The 18,693-nt window shown below is 35.8% G+C and overlaps 5 protein-coding genes across 5 annotated transcripts in view; 2 read left to right on the top strand and 3 right to left on the bottom strand.

Moving 5' to 3' along the window:
- The window catches only part of LOC149932622 (N-acetylneuraminate lyase-like), a 91,390-nt gene that overhangs the window by 41,154 nt on the left and 31,543 nt on the right, over positions 1-18,693 (bottom strand). The gene's annotated exons all lie outside the window — the stretch shown is intronic.
- On the top strand, positions 8,488-10,033 carry Etfb (Electron transfer flavoprotein beta subunit). Its single transcript, XM_090155549.1, has 5 exons — positions 8,488-8,598; positions 8,752-8,910; positions 9,200-9,358; positions 9,426-9,647; positions 9,713-10,033. Exons 1-5 carry the CDS (start codon positions 8,542-8,544, stop codon positions 9,881-9,883), a joined length of 768 nt encoding a protein of 255 aa, XP_090011675.1. The 5' UTR covers positions 8,488-8,541; the 3' UTR covers positions 9,884-10,033.
- On the bottom strand, positions 10,463-11,240 carry LOC149932627 (histone H2A-like). Its single transcript, XM_090157495.1, has 3 exons — positions 11,081-11,240; positions 10,718-11,011; positions 10,463-10,654 (listed from the first exon to the last, which is right to left on the bottom strand). The coding sequence occupies exons 1-3, from the start codon at positions 11,097-11,099 to the stop codon at positions 10,545-10,547; spliced, it is 423 nt and encodes a 140-aa protein (XP_090013621.1). The 5' UTR covers positions 11,100-11,240; the 3' UTR covers positions 10,463-10,544.
- Dic1 (Dicarboxylate carrier 1) lies at positions 12,437-14,908 on the top strand. Its single transcript, XM_090156127.1, has 9 exons — positions 12,437-13,050; positions 13,119-13,170; positions 13,235-13,515; positions 13,572-13,613; positions 13,678-13,792; positions 13,866-13,958; positions 14,016-14,096; positions 14,154-14,210; positions 14,306-14,908. The coding sequence occupies exons 1-9, from the start codon at positions 13,004-13,006 to the stop codon at positions 14,408-14,410; spliced, it is 873 nt and encodes a 290-aa protein (XP_090012253.1). The 5' UTR covers positions 12,437-13,003; the 3' UTR covers positions 14,411-14,908.
- On the bottom strand, positions 15,011-15,866 carry COX5A (Cytochrome c oxidase subunit 5A). The gene is made up of 2 exons (XM_090156135.1): positions 15,676-15,866; positions 15,011-15,493 (listed from the first exon to the last, which is right to left on the bottom strand). Exons 1-2 carry the CDS (start codon positions 15,746-15,748, stop codon positions 15,105-15,107), a joined length of 462 nt encoding a protein of 153 aa, XP_090012261.1. The 5' UTR covers positions 15,749-15,866; the 3' UTR covers positions 15,011-15,104.

The following is an 18,693-nucleotide window of genomic DNA, read 5'->3' as shown; positions in this document are numbered from 1 at the left end:
ATCGCATCGGGCGGGTTTCGAACCCGAGACCGCCTGTTTGACAGGCGGACGTTCTACCACAGAACCACCGACACTTATTACGATTCATTGAAAATTAGACCTTCAGCTTTATCGAAAGCGTATTTAATAGAGTATGAAATTTTGGTTTAATTGAAATAAAGCAAGATTTCGTGGAAGATTTAAATTATTGCATCGAAGAAATTCTAATTTAGCGATTTCTCATTTGATTAAAAACAAACGCGTCACCCAGGTTTCGAACCCGGGCCGTTCAGTTAGGCAGTCGAGCGCTCTACCACAGAACCAACGATAACTTCAAGCTATATTGCAAATAAGACACTCATTGTAAGCATAATAGTTAACAAAGTCTTGAATTTTTTTACGAATGAAATTGTGAAGGCCTAATGTGGTTTTTTTACGAAAAAATTATAAAGACTTAATCTTGTTTAATATAATAAGTTGCTTTATTTCAATTTGGTACTTTTGTTTAGGGTTTTTTTAATGAATGGAGTTAAAGATTTTTTTCTTCTATTATTTGACGTTTTATTTTTGCGGTTGTATATTTGTTTTATCTTTTATTCTTTTAAAATTATTTACTTCTTCCGCAAAATGGTAAATTTTTTGGAGGAACCTTTTTACTTATTTTTTGTGTATTAATGTTTTGAGAACCTTTACGTTTGGGAAAGGATAATTTTTGACGGAACCTTCAAAGTGTATACGTCGCATTTTCAAAATATTTAATGGTCAAATCTTGTTTTAGCGCAGTCAGCAGATAAAGGGTAGAACCCGTTAGTTTTTTGTAATTTATTTAGTTTTTTCAGTCGTATATTCTTATCTATTAGGTTTAGCGTATTGGTTTTCAAGCTTAATAATTCATTTATTAACAACATATCGAGTTGGTCTGGTTTTCATCTCGGTCGTAATTTATTTTAAACGTTTTCTCGGCTGATTAAGATGTTTAATGCAGTTCATCAATTGGGTTCGTTTGTGTTTATTTATAAAGAACCCTAACTATTCCCTCTACGGTCATTTATTGATATACGTTTAGTCAAGTGGCTTTCTGTGCTTTGTGAATGGTAAGTTTTTCGCTTCTTGTTAATAAGTTTTTTGGTGGTGTGGATATTTGGATATCTACGATTCCTAATGCAGTCATTGATATCCTGGGTGTGCGAGTCATTATATGATATTGGAAATTGGACGGTTTTGGTCTTTTTCATGCGGTATGTGTCACAACGTCAACAGGATGGTTCCGACAGTCTACGAGTCGTCCACTACCAGATATCTACGGTATCTTGATCGGGCGAACGTTGAAATAAAATGAGCGTTAACTATGCGGCAAGTATTTCGTAAGCGACAAAAATACAAATACCCTCTGTAGATATTTCTTTCATTAAAATTGGCTTCGTATTATATTTAACTGCTAAACTTGTACCGTAAATAGGGTTAAAGTCAATTGTGCATTGTTTTAGTACGTCTAACTCACTGTTGTAACTACTTAATTTATAATATTCTGAATAAATTAATCTCGGTTGTTTCGTCTCAATTATTTTAATTCAAATTAAAATTTTATACCGGGCGGGATTGAACCGGGATTACGTTATTAGTAAATAACTCTGAATTGGGGAGATATAACTTTGAGGGTCATCTCGAGAAATTAATACCGCTAGTTGTATTTTAATTTTGATTGTGTTGAGCTTTTGGGCGGTATTGTTGGCTTTAATTATCATTTTTTCGTGTGAAGTGGTTTAAAGAAGGTTTTCTGTGTTGTTATATCGTAAGCGATAAAAATACAAATACCCTCTGTAGATATTTCTTTTATTAAAGTTTGCTTCGTATTACATTTAACTGATAAAAATTTTCTGTAAATAGGGTTAAATTCAATTGTGCGTTGTTCTAGTTCGTCTAACTCACTGTTGTAACTACTTAATTTATAATATTCTGAACAAATTAATCTCGGTTGTTTCGTTTCAATTATTATAATTCAAATTAAAATTTTATACCGGGCGGGATTGAACCAGGATTACGTTATTAGTAAATAACTCTGAATTGGGGAGATATAACTTAGAGGGTCATCTCGAGAAATTAATACCACTAGGGACAATGCTTTCGAGGAGAGGTATATTTTGGCTTGCCAACTTGTTACCTCTCCGAGGGGACAAAGTCCCCTAGGAGAGGTTATACAATCACCGTGTCTCTCTGTCTGTCTGCCCTGCGAACGCGTTCGCATTTTCCGTGCAAAGGTTAATCAATGTACGCAATGTCTCGAAATCTCTGCGTTCGCAGTTTTTCGTAGTGTTGGCAAAACCACCGTGTGACGGTGAGCGTTAACGGATTATTTTGCGGTTTGGTTTGGATGATGTTTTTTCGCTCACCATCGTGATGGTTTGGTGTATTACGTTTTTGTAATGTTTATGCGTAGGTTGTGAATGTCGAGTTCGTGTTATGACGGTTGGGAGTGTTGTGTTTGTGTTTTGATGGTTGTGCATGTTAAGTTCGTGTTATGTCGGTTGTGGGTGTAGAAATTGTGGTGTGTCTGTGATATGATGGTTGTAGATGTTGAGTATGTTGTGTTTATACTTAATGACTTTGGGACGGACCGAATGCTGAGTGTTATGTAACCTCTCAACGTCCAATGGCAGGGTTTCCACCAATTTTTCACGGTATTCGTCGTAGTATCATTTCGCGATTTCTTGGCGCCGGCTGGGAATCGCACCCGGGTCTGCCTCGTGCAAGAGATTTACTCTAACCACTTAGCCACCAACGCTTGTTAAGTTACGGTGTTTTTCTAAAAAACAGCTTTGGCGAATGTCATTTACAAAGTTATAACGTTAGGTCCTATAATTTATTCTACATCATTTTAAATATTTATAAATTATATTAATCTTATATTTAATGAAATATTTATAAATTATATTAATCTTATATTTAATGAAATATGTATAAATTATATTTATGAACAGTGCGTGTTTAAGACTGAAAGTGTTAAAGTAACTGTGAACTAACTCAAGTCAGCTGTAAGATAAAATTGATTGGTTTTTTTGAATTGGAATAACCTAATTATACTCTTGAAATTATCAACTCAACCTGTGAGGCTAATTAAAGGGCAACGCAAGTAGATTGGAAGATATTAGTAGCGAACAGCTCTCAGCTGTTAATTAAGACAAGAGTTTATAGTAAGGTAGTTTGAATTTAGTTAAAATTACTCGGTATAATTTCTGATATTTGTGTAAGTGTGTTTTGGTTTATTTTTCAATCACGATGAACTAAGACAAATCTAGTCTTGGACACTAGAGTACCAGTTCTGCACAATTACGTAGGAGGGATATATATTGTTGGGTTATTGATGAAAGTTAAATCTAGAACGTTCCATAGACTGTTCTGAATAAAAATAAACATTTATAATTTTGCATAATTCTGGTAGCCATTTTATTTCTAATCACTCGCCCACAACATTACAATTCTGGCAATCCCGAATCAACTAAATATGCGATATAACGGCGACGGGGAATTATTCTCGTAAATTTATCGCGCGGCCTTAGGGAATATTATTTTAACAAAATTTCGATAAACTATCGTTTAATTAAAATCGGCCCGATTCCGTTAAATTTATAAACCAAAAAAGCGAACGGTCGTTATAATACCGTCTGTAGATATTTCTTTCATTAAAATTTGCTTTGTATTATATTCAACTGACAAACTTGTACTGGAAAAAGGGTTTAATTCAATTGTGCATTGTTATAGTACGTCTAACTCACTGTTGTAACTACTTAACTTATGATATTCTGAATAAATTAAAATTGGTCGTTTCGTCTCAATTATTCCAATTATAATTAAATTTTATACCAGGCGAGATAGAACTGGGATAAAATTTTTAACAAATAACTCTAAATTGCGAAGATATATCTTTGAGGGTTACCTCGAGAAATTAATACCACTAGGGACAATTCTTCCGAGGAGAAGTATATTTTGGCTTGCCAACTTGTTATAACTGTTTCAGATGATGTTTTTTGTACTTTTCCATTTTTATGCTAAAGATTTCCCCAACGAATTTTGTACACAAAATGACTTAACGCTATAAACCGCTTAAATGAACTAAAACCTGGAGATTATCATTTTGTGTGTGAAAAATACTTTAAGGAAAGTGACAATCGCGTTGGCAAAAACGGGAAATATCTAACACGGCTCAAAGAAGATGCAATTGATGAATCTTAAAATTAATTTTAGGCATGAAAATACGCCGCCATGTTAGGGTATAAAAGCGGGTAAATAAGCCTGCTATACCTCACAATGTAAAGGAAAACTCGTCATTAAGCCTAGTCGTGGTTATTATATTATTAGTTTACCTGGGGCACGTCAAAATTCTAAGAATTCTTCCCTTGATAGTGAGAATTCTCACTTCTCAAAATTTTGACGGTCCTTCTCGCAGGAGGTGACGTAATCTCTTCTCACGAGTTCTCTTGAGAAGAGTGAGAATGCCTCCGAGCATTCTCACTCGGTCAAATTACAAATAAAAATGGCAGCTAATATTCTAATAAGTTCTCTTCATGCTGAAGAAAATAAACATTATGATATTTTTGTGGACGAAAATTAATTCCAGAGAATATAGAATGGTTAGTTAATTTCCTATGAAATCTTTCCTTTTAAATTATAAATAAAATCTTTCCTTCCTTCATATATTGTCGTGAAATCCAGTAAAAATAATATTATTTGTCAAAAGCTTAGTGTACAACGTTTGTGGGATTATCGTAACTTCGTAAGCCGCCATCTTTAGAAGTCTTTTTACATTTGACGCATTTTAGCGAGTTCCCACGGGGAGAAAAATTCTCACGAAGAACTCTTCTCAAGAGAAGAATTCCTTCTCAGAATTTTGACGCGGCACAGATTATCTATTTTATAACCACAAAATTACCTGAAATTAGGTATCACTACACTTCTTTCGCGAAGATTATCATAATTACTTCAAAATATTAAGTACGATAACAAATTGAGGTTTTCAAATCCGTCATTTTATAAGCTTTTTAAATTTAGCGCGGGAAGATCGCCTATTTGTTACCATGACGAGGCATTCTTTTCGCGTCAAACCTCGAGCCAATGAATTTGAAATGTCTTGTTACGTCCAACACTTGACGTAGTTAAGCCCCGCCTTTTTCTCGACGCGCTTTCGTATCACCTAGGAGCAACAAACACAAGGAGAACGCAGCTAGCCTTTAAACACGATAACGAAGGGTTGTGTACGAATTTCATTGGACGAGCGTCACGAGCCTTTACGCTGAACGTTTTACGGGCGGGGGGGAAGACAATTTCCAAATTTTCCCCTTCCAACGGCAGCAGCTAAGGCGTCTAGCCAATGAAAAATGTACGCAAGAAAATCCACGACTTTTGACGGGTTGCGTTCTCCTTGTGTGGGGTGTTGTGTTTGTTACTCCTAGGTATCACCGTCCCAATGGAACCTTAGACATTCCAAGTGCATACCTCTATACACTCTTTTATATCCTTATTTGTGAGAGCTGCCATTTTATTACAGGTCTGATTTCAAATAGTGCATGCAAGGCCGCTTCATGCGGTCAAGTGCACGCGACGTCTCGAGCTGATGAGCACGTGCAGGTGCTCTAGCCTGTACTATTCATAAATATAAGAAATGTATATAAAGGTCTAGATAAATTTCGGGGCGTCTAAGCCTAACATAAAATACGGAATTGACACCTAGCAGACACCGAGGAAGGCACGTGACCAAGAATGCGAGATCTCTTAGCATTTTAGTACTAAGTGCTTGACATTTCCGCAGGCCGTAGTCTTTAGACACCATCTGCATGTTGGTGACGTTTAGTAAATTTTTTAAGCAGGAGACAATGGCTCTCGCGATGATAGCACGAGCTTTCTTACCGATAGATAGCGACAAAGGATCTTGTAAGACCCGAAACGTATTGTCGGACGTTGATTCAAACATGTTTGTTTTTAATTTTCATTTCGTTAAATAAATTTTAATTAAATCCAAATCGCCTCATGCGTTTTCCGTAATTAATACAAATACCTCCATAAATACCTCCCTTATAAGGATAGCCTGCAGAAATTACGAGTTTCTGTTAGCTGTCACCTCCGTATTCACTCCCTTTGAAATATTTTATCTAGACCTTCATATACGTTTCCTATATCTATGGTACTATTTTAAATTAGGCCTGTAATGAAATGGCCGATTTCGTAAAAGAGTGTATAGTTTCCTGATATTACTGATGAAATATCCACATCTAGCATCTTTAGAGAAAATATTATTCCTTACATAGGTGGTTTTGTCGTAATGAAACTCAGAAATGAATTAAAATGCCAAACCTGTTTAACTGCTTTAGGCGAAAGAAACACAAACACCCCACTAAAAGATCATTATTATACAAAATACCCAAATAAACTTCTACTCCTTTTAAAGGACAAGGGTGGACTATGTCACCCATCGACTTGTGTTGTTAAGACTTTAAGTTTAGCAGAGAAAGCAGTGAGGATCTTTGAACCAATAAAAACCGTCGCTAAAAACATCAATTTAAAAATACAGTGTTTGGTAATGCGCCAGCTACTCCCAGAATACATTTTTCCAACATTAAATGAGCACATGTTTGATGACGAACTTGGCTCGCAACACCATCTTAATGCTCTGATCAAAAGAATCATCCATATTTATAAGAACATACGACTGAGGCAAATAAGCAGAGACATTAATGATCAACTCCAGAAAGAAGCTATATATATATATACATTAGGAGATTTACTTATTACTCGTAATTTTATCTGATTATTATAGGTAATTTCACCTTTTTTATCTCCTACATTTAGTTAATTAATTCATTTTTCTTTCGAGCAATATACAATCTTTCGTTGTCCACCTCCAAACCACAACAAGTGAATACGAGGTTTTCCCGAATGTAGGTGGCGCCACGTATTTGTATCCCTCTGATACATAAGACGCGGGGGGGGGTCAACACTTGGCTTCACACTCGCAGATTTCACAGGGTCTCTACTTATTTCTATCTCTATGGTCATATCTATTTATTCTAATAAATAGAGATCCAAACAAATCTGGGATTCGCGGCAGTGTTGCCAATGTGTGGGATAAATCCCACATTGTGGGATTTATCACGATTTTATGGGCTGTGTGGAATAAAGGGATTTTTAAGCGAAAATCATTGTTTTGTGGGATTTTTTATTTTTAGCCTAGTACACACAGTGATGCAGCTCATAAACATAGCTAGACACATAGAATTACACAAATTAGCAATGTATTCGAAATTGTCAAATATTAACTATTAGCTTTTTGTGAATCAAATTGACTATTTTTTTGATTTGCTAATAGTTTTTTTAATTTTATTTTTTTACCGCGCTAGTCTATGAAACTAAAAAATATTTGGCAGGTTTTTCGGCTGAGTTTTGGGAGGGGCCGTGGCTAAAAACGTTTTTGGGGTTTGGCTGAAAATTTTGTAACTGGGCTGTGGGATTTTCGGTCCTCAAACATTGTCAACGCTGGGAGTAGTGGCTCACTCCTGTAATCCCAGGCGTCCGGGAGGCAGAGTTTGTGGATGGCCGTGTGAGGACGACCACCAATCCCCCAACGGGTGGTCGGAATACTTCCGCCACGGGTGTCCCCACCCCTGTCCCCACGTATCCCCCCGTTGGCGTGGCCGTTACACATATCTCGCCCTGATTAATCAGATGGACGAGAGGACTGAATTGTCCCACACGTTACAATCGAATAAAAAAAAACATTGTCAACACTGATTCGCGGGACAAGGACGTTCCAATCAGGCTTGGAAATAAGGTTTATTTCTAAACTGGTCTATTTGGCCAGTGACTCCCAACTCTTGAATTATTTAAGTGGTCACGTAGACCAGTTGGTTAATAATACTGTAGATAATTTTGAATAAATAAACTGGACACTGGACCAATGAACCCCTAGCTTTTGAATAAAAAACCTGGTCCGAGCAATTAATAAACTGGTCCGAGCAATTAATAAACTGGTCTTTGACCCAGTGACCACCGTTTATTTCTAAGCCTGGTTCCAATCGTGTTGGCCCCATCAGTTTCTATAAGCAGACACTTTTGCAAAATATATTATTTTTTTTTTCAAAATAAGAAAGACATTTATTTGGTGCCTATGACAGCGGGGTCTTCGCACCACACACTCCAAAATTACATAAAAGGTCTTAGCACCAGAACAAAGAAGAGGAAAAATTAAAAACAAAAAAAAGTACCAGCTACAAAAAAAACAAACGAAAATAGAAAAAACTGACAACAGGCGAAATCTTATGACAGCCAATTAAAAAACTAGGCAAAACAAAGGTAGGAACTTAACATTAATTGATTTTCGCCACTTTAAAAATGTCACAAAGATCGTTTTCCAATAACACGATAGATGGCGCCAACATGATTTGATTAAGATAATTTACATCTAAATCAGTACATCTCCAACTCAACAAATACTGTCCCGCGAAACGGTGGGTCCTGGATCTCTATTTATTCTACCTCATTGGGTCATATACGTTCTCTAACACCAGTTGGAACATGGCGGCTATGCGAGTGCTTGTAGGCTGTAAAAGAGTCATTGATTATGCGGTTAAAGTATGTAATAAGTTAATTTAAAATGTTTATAAGATAAAAATAGATTTTTAATATTTTTATATGATTTGTAAACCTTAAATTTTTACATAAGTTTCTGTCAATGTTACTTTGACTATTAAGACTTGGTCAAACCATAATTTCTTGCTTTGCTAGATAAGAGTGAAACCAGATAAAACTGGTGTGGTAACTGAAGGTGTAAAGCACAGTTTAAATCCATTTGATGAAATTGCTGTTGAAGAAGCAGTAAGACTAAAAGAAAAGAAGCTGGCAAGTGAAATCATTGCTGTTTCCTGTGGACCAACTGCATGTCAAGTAAACTACCTTTTTTTAGGAATGACAATGGATGATATGAACTGCTCGATAAAAGTTAAAGGTCAATGCAACTTGTCTGGTGTTGTTGAAATTTTGTATTGATAAAACGTAGTGTACGCTGATGCTAAGGGCAGAGGAAAAGGAGGATGAAAACACTGGGCTTTTAATTACTTTCACCCTTCATGTTGAGTTGCCCTTTAAGTGTAGTTAGCAAGAATCAAAATATGTGTATTGACCTTGCATTTATTTTTCTTAAAGAGTAGAGTTACTTACAATAACATTTTTTTAGGAAACCTTAAGAACTGCCTTAGCTATGGGAGCTGATCGAGCAATTCACGTAGAAGTAGATGGAGCAGACTATGACACTATGCAACCATTTCATGTTTCAAAAATATTAGCTAGCATTGCTCAGAGTGAAAAAATTGATTTAATTATCCTTGGAAAACAGGTCTGCAAATACCCACTAAGATTAGTTGATATATCATAGTTACTCATTGTATCTTTAATAATTTCAGGCTATTGATGATGATGCTAACCAAACTGCTCAAATGACTGCTGCTAATCTTGATTGGCCACAAGCTACTTTCGCCTCCAAACTAGAAAGAGAGAATGGATCTATAAAAGTCATGAGAGAAGTTGATGGTGGAATGGAAACTATAAGTGTGAAACTACCCGCAGTTGTCAGCGCTGATTTGAGATTAAACGAACCTCGTTACGCCACTCTTCCTAATATTATGGTTGTTTTGTAGTATGTATTTTTTCCAATCTTTTAAAGCTAACCTCTTAGCTTTTTGTTATCTAGAAAGCCAAAAAGAAACCCATGGATAAGAAAAAGGCTTCGGATTTTGGGGTGACAATAGCCCAAAAAATCAATGTCATCAGTGTGGAAGACCCTCCAGTCAGAGAAGCTGGTGCTAAAGTTGGCTCAGTGGATGAATTGTTGTCAAAATTGAAAGAGCTGGGAAGAATATAGAAATATACCTGCAAAATAAATTTTATGATATGTATAATGTTACCATATTGTATCATGTTAAAAATTAATATTCTTCCTTTTCTACAAATTTTATAACCATTTAATTTTTGTTTAAACTATAGAAAAAACATTAAATTATGATTACTCACAGCGGGAACATTTTACTCTTTCCTACATCAGTTTGTTGTTGTTAGCAGTTGCTTTGAAAGGGTGAAAATTCAGGCTCCACTTATTTTCCATGTGTTGGTGGTTTGAGAAAGTTAACATACCTATGAGCTAGTTTTATTTGCTTGATACACTTACCTTCGTAGGCTGCTTCTGCTGTCTTTTCAAGAAAAAACAGTGGGGTAAATAGGTAATATCAAATGTTAATTACTTAGCATTAGGTAATTAACTTAGTCATATGGACCAAATATATTGTTAATTTATTATAAAATATACCAACAGCAATTTTGACCATAATAGTATAGATTCATGATTTGGCAAGTTTTAATCATTGCAGTTTCAATGGCCCAGATATAAATTGCTCTTCCAACTTAAAATTTTCCCCACCTAGTTTGTTACAACATAATAGAAAAATAAGACTATAATAGTTTTATTTCATTAAAAACATTAATTTTTGCAGATGTTTATAATACAATGAATATCAACATAAAATTTTTTAATATTCTTGGCTGGCAGTGTTTTTTTTCCCCGGCTTTCCACTAGCAGGTTGAGATTGCGAACTCTTTTTTGGCAATAAGACAGCTTGGATATTAGGCAAAACACCACCTGGGAAAAAAATTGAATTAACGTTAATCAGTTTATTTTAAAAGTTGAGTTGTTAAACTGTACCTTGGGCAATTGTAACTCCAGATAGAAGCTTGTTTAATTCTTCATCATTCCTAATAGCCAGTTGCAAGTGTCGAGGAATGATGCGACTCTTTTTGTTGTCTCGCGCTGCGTTTCCAGCCAACTCTAATACTTCCGCTGCTAAGTACTCCAAAACCGCTGCCAAATATACTGGTGCACCAGCTCCAACTCTTTCAGAATAATTGCCTTTCCGTAAAAGCCTGTGAATTCTTCCAACTGGAAATTGAAGTCCAGCACGACTGGAACGTGTCTTGGCTTTGCTTTTGGCTTTACCACCTTCAAAGATCAGAATTACCAGAATTTAACATACCAAGAAAATACATGTAAGAGTTGACCGTTACTAACCTTTACCGCGTCCAGACATATTTAGATTTTAAGATGAAAGTAAAATAATAAGATCACGAACTGCGAAATCGTCGTTCGAAAGTGTCGGTTCTTTCAACGAGAATGAGCGCCAAAAAATTGCGCCAAAACATTTTATTTTTGTCAAAGGCCAACTTCGACACCGCTTTTACGTTGACCTTAGTTTGAGGTGTTTTGGCTTTTTTTTATATGTCGAAGTCCAACTATCCATAGATTATCCAATCATATTTTAGGTTTAATTGATTTATGACGTAAATTTATTAACAATTCACGACCAAAATGAGTCTAGATGGCGTAAAGGCTATCTTCTCCGAGGTAACGCCATAGATATAAGAAATGTATATAAAGGTCTAGATAAATTTCGGGGCGTCTAAGCCTAACATAAAATACGGAATTGACACCTAGCAGACACCGAGGAAGGCACGTGACCAAGAGCGCGAGCTCTCTTAGCATTTTAGTACTAAGTGCTTGACCCCTCCGCAGGCCTTAGTCTTTAGACACCATCTGTTGGTGACTTTTAGTATAATTTTTAAGCAGGAGATGATGGCTCTCGCGACGATAGCACGAGCTTTCTTACCGATAGATAGCGTCTTATAAGGATAGCCTGCAGAAATTACGCGTTTCTGCTAGCTGTCACCTCCGTATTCACTCCCTTTGAAATATTTTATCTAGACCTTTATATACGTTTCCTATATCTATTGGCAGGCTTAGAAATAAGGTTTATTTCTAAACTGGTCTATTTGGCCAGTGACTCCCAACTCTTGAATTATTTAAGTGGTCACGTAGACCAGTTGGATAATAATACTGTAGATAATTTTGAATTAATAAACTGGACACTGGACCAATGAACCCCTAGCTTTTGAATAAAAAAACTGGTCCGAGCAATTAATAAACTGGTCTTTGACCCAGTGACCACCGCTTATTTCCAAGCCTGTCTATGGGTAACGCCTATGATCTAGCGTCTGCTACAGTCAAATTAAAAAGTCATAAGAACGTTTTTTTTTTTAAATTAACATATCAAAAAATTCAAAATATTATAGCGTTTTCCATTTGACTGCTCTCGAGCGCTCTGGTCAACATTTTATGTTCCATTTGCGTGCTCGGATCTGCTCCGATCAAGTTTCGCGTGTTCCATTTCCCGCTCTCGGGTGCTCCAAGATCGCCCAAAACTGATCTGCCCATTTTGACAGATCAACGGATAGAGATCGAGAAAGGAACAAATTTTTGCGTGTTCCTTTTAGTTTTGTTCGCAAAATGGCAGACCAAGACGCGAAAATTAATGTTACTAGCAGATGAAAAACAACAAAGCACGGGAATATGATAATGTTATGTTCCATTTGCGGTTTTACTCTAGTCGATTGGGGCGAGATCTATGACGTCAGAGACAGATTCGGACCGCAACCGATGGAGCCCGATTTTTCTGAGGTCACGTGCCGGAAAAGGGTACACGCTTCGTAACAAAACCGTCAATGGGAAAGCTCTCAGTAGGTTTGGTAGGGTACGAGTTTAAAATATCTTTGGCCCTAGGGTACGGAACAACAAAAATGGCGCACGGTTGCGCCGCTAGCAAATGATCCTTAATTCGAATTATCTACCAAGACTATTGTATTTTCTGTTTGTTTTTGATTAATTACGTCAAATATGCAAGTACTTCAATTTATCATTAATGTCAATACCATATTGGTATTATAATTTGTATTCATTTTTATGGACCATTGTAGTGTAGTTCCACTCAAAATAAAAAATATTAGCGATATCGAATTGATTATTTTGATTGGCAATTCTTAAGGATCTTTCTTTTCATCTCTAAATAAATAAAAGAACAAATGCCAGATATGCGATAAAATCATTAAGGACTAACCTAAACTTCCAGAAATCTTCTTAAAATTAATATTTTCGTTTAAAATGGAATCAAAAGATAGACCGAAATTAGCAAAATGGTATTTTGGAGGGTGCGTTCTCAAACTTATCAAAATATTATGAAGTAATTTTAACTAGCATAAGGTTTTCATTTCTTTAGCTTAGCAAGTGCTGGAGCGGCTTGTTGTACTCATCCCTTAGATCTGTTAAAAGTAATATTTTATGAAAATACTTTACTTTAAACTTTTTGATTGCTAAATACATTGTTAATTAAAGGTGCACCTTCAAACACAACAAGAAGGGCACATAGGAATAGTACGAAACACCCTTAATATAATCAAGACCCAAGGTGTTTTAGCTCTTTATAATGGTCTGAGCGCTTCACTCCTGAGACAATTAACTTATTCAACAACCAGATTTGGTATTTACGAGGTAATGAAACAGAAATGGACTGAGCCTGGAGAACAACTGCCATTCTATAAAAAAGTTATATTCGCTGGTGCGAGTGGAGCGGCTGGAGGTCTGATTGGAACTCCTGGAGATATGATTAATGTTAGGTAAAAATATTAATTGTTAATTTGATAATTAAATATTTAATTTGAAATCATTTTAGAATGCAAAATGATATTAAGTTGCCCGTTGATAGTAGGCGAAAGTGTGTATTTTACATTAAGTCATTTCAACTGATTGAGTTTTTATTAATGTTATGTTATTAAAAGCTATAAACACGCTATTGATGGAGTATATCAAGTATTCAAGACTGAGGGATTTAACAGACTTTTTTCAGGAGCTACAATGGCCACAAGCAGAGCCATTTTCATGACTATTGGACAGGTTATGTGACTTTGACTTTAAAGCAAATTCATCAGTATCATCACCCTTATTTATATCAAAATTGTTTTTCCAGTTGTCTATATATGATCAAATTAAACAACTTTTAGTGCAAACTCCATATTTCTCAGATAATCTCGTAACACATTTCTCAGCAAGTCTTGTGGCGGTAATATAAATAATATATATATTTGATAAATTCATCTTTTACTATCTTTGAAATTAGGGTGCTATAGCAACAACATTGACACAACCTTTAGACGTTTTAAAGACTAGAGTAATGAATTCTAAGCCTGGAGAATATAGAGTAAGTTTGTGGTTTGTTTGACAATAATATTTAAAACTTTCATATTATTTATTTTAGAATTTGTTACACTGCATATCAGTTACTGCCCAGCTCGGACCCCTGGGATTTTTTAAGGTACACCTCCCTTCCCCCTACTCATATTAATGACAAATTATTTTATGCACTGTATTAAATAACCCCAATACAAATCATATATCGCTTCCTTTCAGGGGTATATTCCAGCGTTTGTTCGATTGGCTCCTCAAACTATCCTAACTTTTGTATTTTTTGAACAATTACGCCATAAATTTGGCTTTTACTCTACGAAAATATAGTCCACAGTCGCACAAATCTAAGACTTAACTGTGGTTATATGTCATTTAAAATAGCAATATATATATTTAGGGTACATAATTTTTGATGGTTGTACAAGTATTTTACAAATGGTTAGCTTTATTGTGAAAATGAATGTAAAGTATTTAGAATGAAACATTATTAGTTAGCCAAATTTTTACGAGATGTTTGAGATGTTTAATTAAGAATTTTAGAATATGAGCTCAGTTTTATATAATTTTTGCCTAAGACAATTTCTTAGTTTTGCTACTTGCTTTACACATCATTTGTCTGACATTCCAAATTTATTACTATGTTTCATATTTTAGGTAGAATAAATGGGTGCTTTTAAGCAATTTGGGTCGGTACTACAAAATTTTTCTTACTGTTAAAATAAGCTTAATCAAGGAATTGGAAATGTGATCTGTTTAGAAATGTAGTTTGCTTAACTATTTAACAGAGTTAACATTGTAGTTATTGATGATACTCTCAGATTCTAGCTTAGGGTTGACTAAGTTTTAGAGATTAATAAATGTTATGTTTGATAATTTGTCATCATTTTTGTTTAATAGTTACGGAGTAAATTGGCAATACAAAAAACCTAAAACAAGAAATGAACAATTTATTTTATACTATTTAGACTGTTATACAATATTTGAATTAATCTGATTTCTAATAAATCAATTGAATACACATTTAATGCATGTCAAATACATTTTCGAGATGAAGCTCAGGCTTGTCATAACCCATTTCTTCAGGGGTGTTAATACCTAACTCAGTCAGGGTAGGCCTGATTTCCTGAATAATGTAAGGGTAAATGACATTTGCCTGGCCACCGCATTTATCTTTAAGGGCTTCCAAGAACCTCACAGCCAAAGCGTAATCATTCACTCTACGGCAGGCTTTAAGAGCAGCAGAAACAATCTTTGGTTCGGGAACCAAGTCCATTCCATGAAGATCATTCATGCCTTTTCGGACTTCCCAGCCATCAATGTTTGGTTTGTTGAAAAATGCTTCATATCTCGCATCAAATTCCGAGTCAGACTCGGTGCTATGTTTAGACATTGATCGTCTGGTTATAAGTCCTATATAGTGAAATGTAGAATAAATTTTTTCATTATCCTCCAAGACCTGTAGTACACATTCTTTTGTCAGTTATATGATAAATCATTCTATTTTATGGTAGGAGACGACCCTTGTTTCTCTAAGTTTCAGTATCCAAGGCCTAAACTAATTGTAATGACCTTTAGATGGTAAGATATCTTACCATTTCCAAGTAATGCTGTGCGGATCCCAGAGTATTGACATATTGCTTTTAATGATACCCTTTTCAAAGCCATTACATAAATTTAACTTTCGACTTTAATTCCTTCAAATTATCAATCAACACAGATGACTTAGGATTGAGTTGAAGGGCAACCACTCAGAAGTCAGAATATGGCTGGTTATGTGATTTTTTTATGTCCGATAAAAATAGAACCATAGAACAAGATAGAACCGTATAAAAAGAGCTAAAAAGCGCCATCTCTCTCTTTCGTTGGTAATGAAAAAAAACCCAATGCGCCAAATTTCAAAGCAACATAACCATGGACGTTACCTCTACCATGGATTAAATAACCTTAGGTTATTTAATCCATGCCTCTACTCGGCACAACCACTTCTTATACAGCGTGATCAATGACTGTAATAATGTTATTGTAACCCAAAAATCATATTCCACATTCACCTACTTTATTCTTTATGGAATTTCCTTTTTTTTCTCTTGTTTTATTAATTTTTTTTATACTAAAGGTTATTTATTTATATATTTCTGTAATATTCATTTAATACAATATGTAAATAACCTAACAAGGGTTAGATGGCGCCACCTCTAAGGCAAAAAGAGATATTAAGAAGTATCGGGCTGAGGTGGGGTTACTTCGGAGATCGCGGGGGCGGATAGCGGAAGCTAAGTTATTCACTCAAGTGTTCTTTCAAATTGTTGTTAACATTAAAATATTATATTTAATCAGTCTGATAATTAGCAATGTTAGTACACAACAAAATAGCGACGGAGATGGGATCTCAACACTAATCTTAACAACGCACGAATTTAGACGAGATCCAAAACGACATCACCCACCGAAAGAACAAAGGCTTAACTCGCCCGCCACGAGGTCAAAAAGTTTTCCTTTGTCGAAGAACAATCAGCAGTGGCGGCGCTAGGGGGTAGGCCAGGTAGGCCACTGCCTACCTTAAAATTTTGAGGGGCCCCAAAATCACCCTATAAGGGGCCCCAAATTGATCTAGAAAGGGTCTCAAAATTGTCCCACGAGATAAAATTATTTATAAATAACAATGAAACAATTGTCGATAATGTATTTAGAAATTTTTGAGGTATCTCCTAGTAAATAAAACCAGTTCTGTTATATTTGGACTCGTTTTACTGTTGTTAGAACTTTTTGTTCGTCATATACATCACTACTTTATTTTATTGAAGCATTTCGTTGAGAAAAGTGGGGTCCCGGGTCGGGGGCCCATTTATTTGGTTTGCCTACCCTCGCGAAAATTCCTGGCGCCGCCACTGACAATCAGAACAAGGATCCAGTGACAACACCACAAATCGTTCTCCATCGTCGAAAACATGGCAATGATAGGACAGTTGAACATTTTTGATGATAAAAAGGAAGCCTGGGAACAGTATGAAGAACGGTTAGCGGCTTATTTTACAGATAATGCAATTACTGAGGACGATAAAAAGAAGGCTGTATTACAAACAATACTAACTCCAGACACCTACAGCCTATTGTCAAATCGGTTACGCCCTGCGAAAATCAAAGACAAGACATATATTGAACTGACAGCAGCTTTAAACAAACATTTCAATCCAAAGCCTACAAAGTATTGCTCGATTGCGATTTCATAGAAGAAACCGACAGATCGATGAACCAGTAGAAGCTTTTATAGCGGATCTTCAAGCCCTATCAGTAAATTGTAAATTTGATAAACCGGACGAAATGATAGTTGACAAGATCATATATGGCATAAATGACGATGATATGCAACGCAAACTGATAGCCGAAGAAGAGGATAAGAAAACATTAACATTAAAAAAAGTAACAGCAATTCTCATAGCGCTGGAAACCTCAAAACGTTGCCTAAAAGAACTCAAATCTGAAGAAGTGGAAAAGACAGTATAAGTGAATAAAGTCAATTTCAAACTTCAAAGTAAAAGACACAACACTTCGCAGAGTTCAGCAAATCAGAAAGGAAAACATCATTTCCCCAAAGGTCAAGAACCATCAACTAGCCATCCTTTCCCCAAAGGTCAGGAAAAATCGATTAATTATAAAAGCAAAGGAATATATCAACAAGGGAAAAGTCAACCAGATTATACCCGTTGTTTAAGATGTAAAAGCGACCAACACAAGTCATATCAATGTCCGTTTAAGGAGGCCAAATGCCACAAATGTCACCGCATAGGTCATATAGCAAAGGCGTGCTTAAATCCACCGGAGACATCTGGACCAAAATCACCTGACATGAAACATGATCGCTCAAACAACATTGAGGCGATTACCAAGTCCATCGACTACGAAAGTTATGAAGCAGACATTTATCATATATCAGTTTTCTCACCAGATCAGAAACAACATCCACACACAGTCTGAGCACACTGTCCAAAGATTAAATGACATAAACATAGATGATGAAGATGACGTTCCACCACCGGAGAAAATAGACCTAACGGTAAATGGACACATCATTCAGTTTGAAATTGACAGTGGTTCTGGATACACTCTACTGCACGAAAAAGATTTCCAACTAGCCGGTACAAACTCTGAAATTAAACCTTTCACACGTGCACTCGAATCATACACCGGAAATCAAATTAACATCTTAGGGAAAGTTAACCTGCATGTGAAATTTGGAAGTAACGAGGCAAATCTACCAGCCATTATAGTACGTGGAAAACATACAAATCTCTGTGGTCGTAAATGGCTCTATTCCAAACTCAATCTACAACCGCCTACAACTACATTAAACACGGTCAACAATATTCAAACTGGCGATAACGATTTAGATGCTCTCCTTAACAAATTTTCAAATCTTTTTACTCCTGGCTTGGAAAAGCTGAAGGATATAAAAGCTCATCTTTACATAAAAGATGTAATACCAAAGTACTGCAAGGCCAGAACAATTCCCTACGCCCGTAAAGAGGCTGTTGAAGATGAATTACGCCGAATGGAACGTGAAGGCATCATTGAGAAAATCAGTTTCTCCGAGTACGCTTCTCCAATCGTAT

Source organism: Leiobunum rupestre, chromosome 8, assembly GCF_980474605.1.
Source record: "Leiobunum rupestre chromosome 8, qqLeiRupe1.1.hap1, whole genome shotgun sequence".
NCBI classification, from domain to species: Eukaryota; Metazoa; Arthropoda; class Arachnida; order Opiliones; family Sclerosomatidae; genus Leiobunum; species Leiobunum rupestre.
The sequence above is the reverse complement of the archived record's forward strand: the minus strand, read 5'-3'. Positions and strand labels throughout refer to the sequence as shown.

What these genes read in the sequence shown, in the direction of transcription:
- Etfb (XM_090155549.1), top strand. Translation starts at nt 8,542, where the DNA reads ATGGCGGCTATGCGAGTGCTTGTAGGCTGTAAAAGAGTCATTGATTAT. An exon ending in GTGGACCAACTGCATGTCAA is followed by an intron (nt 8,911 to 9,199) that starts GTAAACTACCTT and finishes ACATTTTTTTAG; the next exon opens with GAAACCTTAAGAACTGCCTT. An exon ending in TAATTATCCTTGGAAAACAG is followed by an intron (nt 9,359 to 9,425) that starts GTCTGCAAATAC and finishes TAATAATTTCAG; the next exon opens with GCTATTGATGATGATGCTAA.
- LOC149932627 (XM_090157495.1), bottom strand. An exon ending in TGGAGTTACAATTGCCCAAG is followed by an intron (nt 10,655 to 10,717) that starts GTACAGTTTAAC and finishes TTTTTTTCCCAG; the next exon opens with GTGGTGTTTTGCCTAATATC.
- Dic1 (XM_090156127.1), top strand. Translation starts at nt 13,004, where the DNA reads ATGGAATCAAAAGATAGACCGAAATTAGCAAAATGGTATTTTGGAGG. An exon ending in GCAAAATGGTATTTTGGAGG is followed by an intron (nt 13,051 to 13,118) that starts GTGCGTTCTCAA and finishes TCATTTCTTTAG; the next exon opens with CTTAGCAAGTGCTGGAGCGG. An exon ending in CTAAGCCTGGAGAATATAGA is followed by an intron (nt 14,097 to 14,153) that starts GTAAGTTTGTGG and finishes TATTTATTTTAG; the next exon opens with AATTTGTTACACTGCATATC.
- COX5A (XM_090156135.1), bottom strand. Translation starts at nt 15,748, where the DNA reads ATGGCTTTGAAAAGGGTATCATTAAAAGCAATATGTCAATACTCTGGG. An exon ending in CACAGCATTACTTGGAAATG is followed by an intron (nt 15,494 to 15,675) that starts GTAAGATATCTT and finishes TTCACTATATAG; the next exon opens with GACTTATAACCAGACGATCA.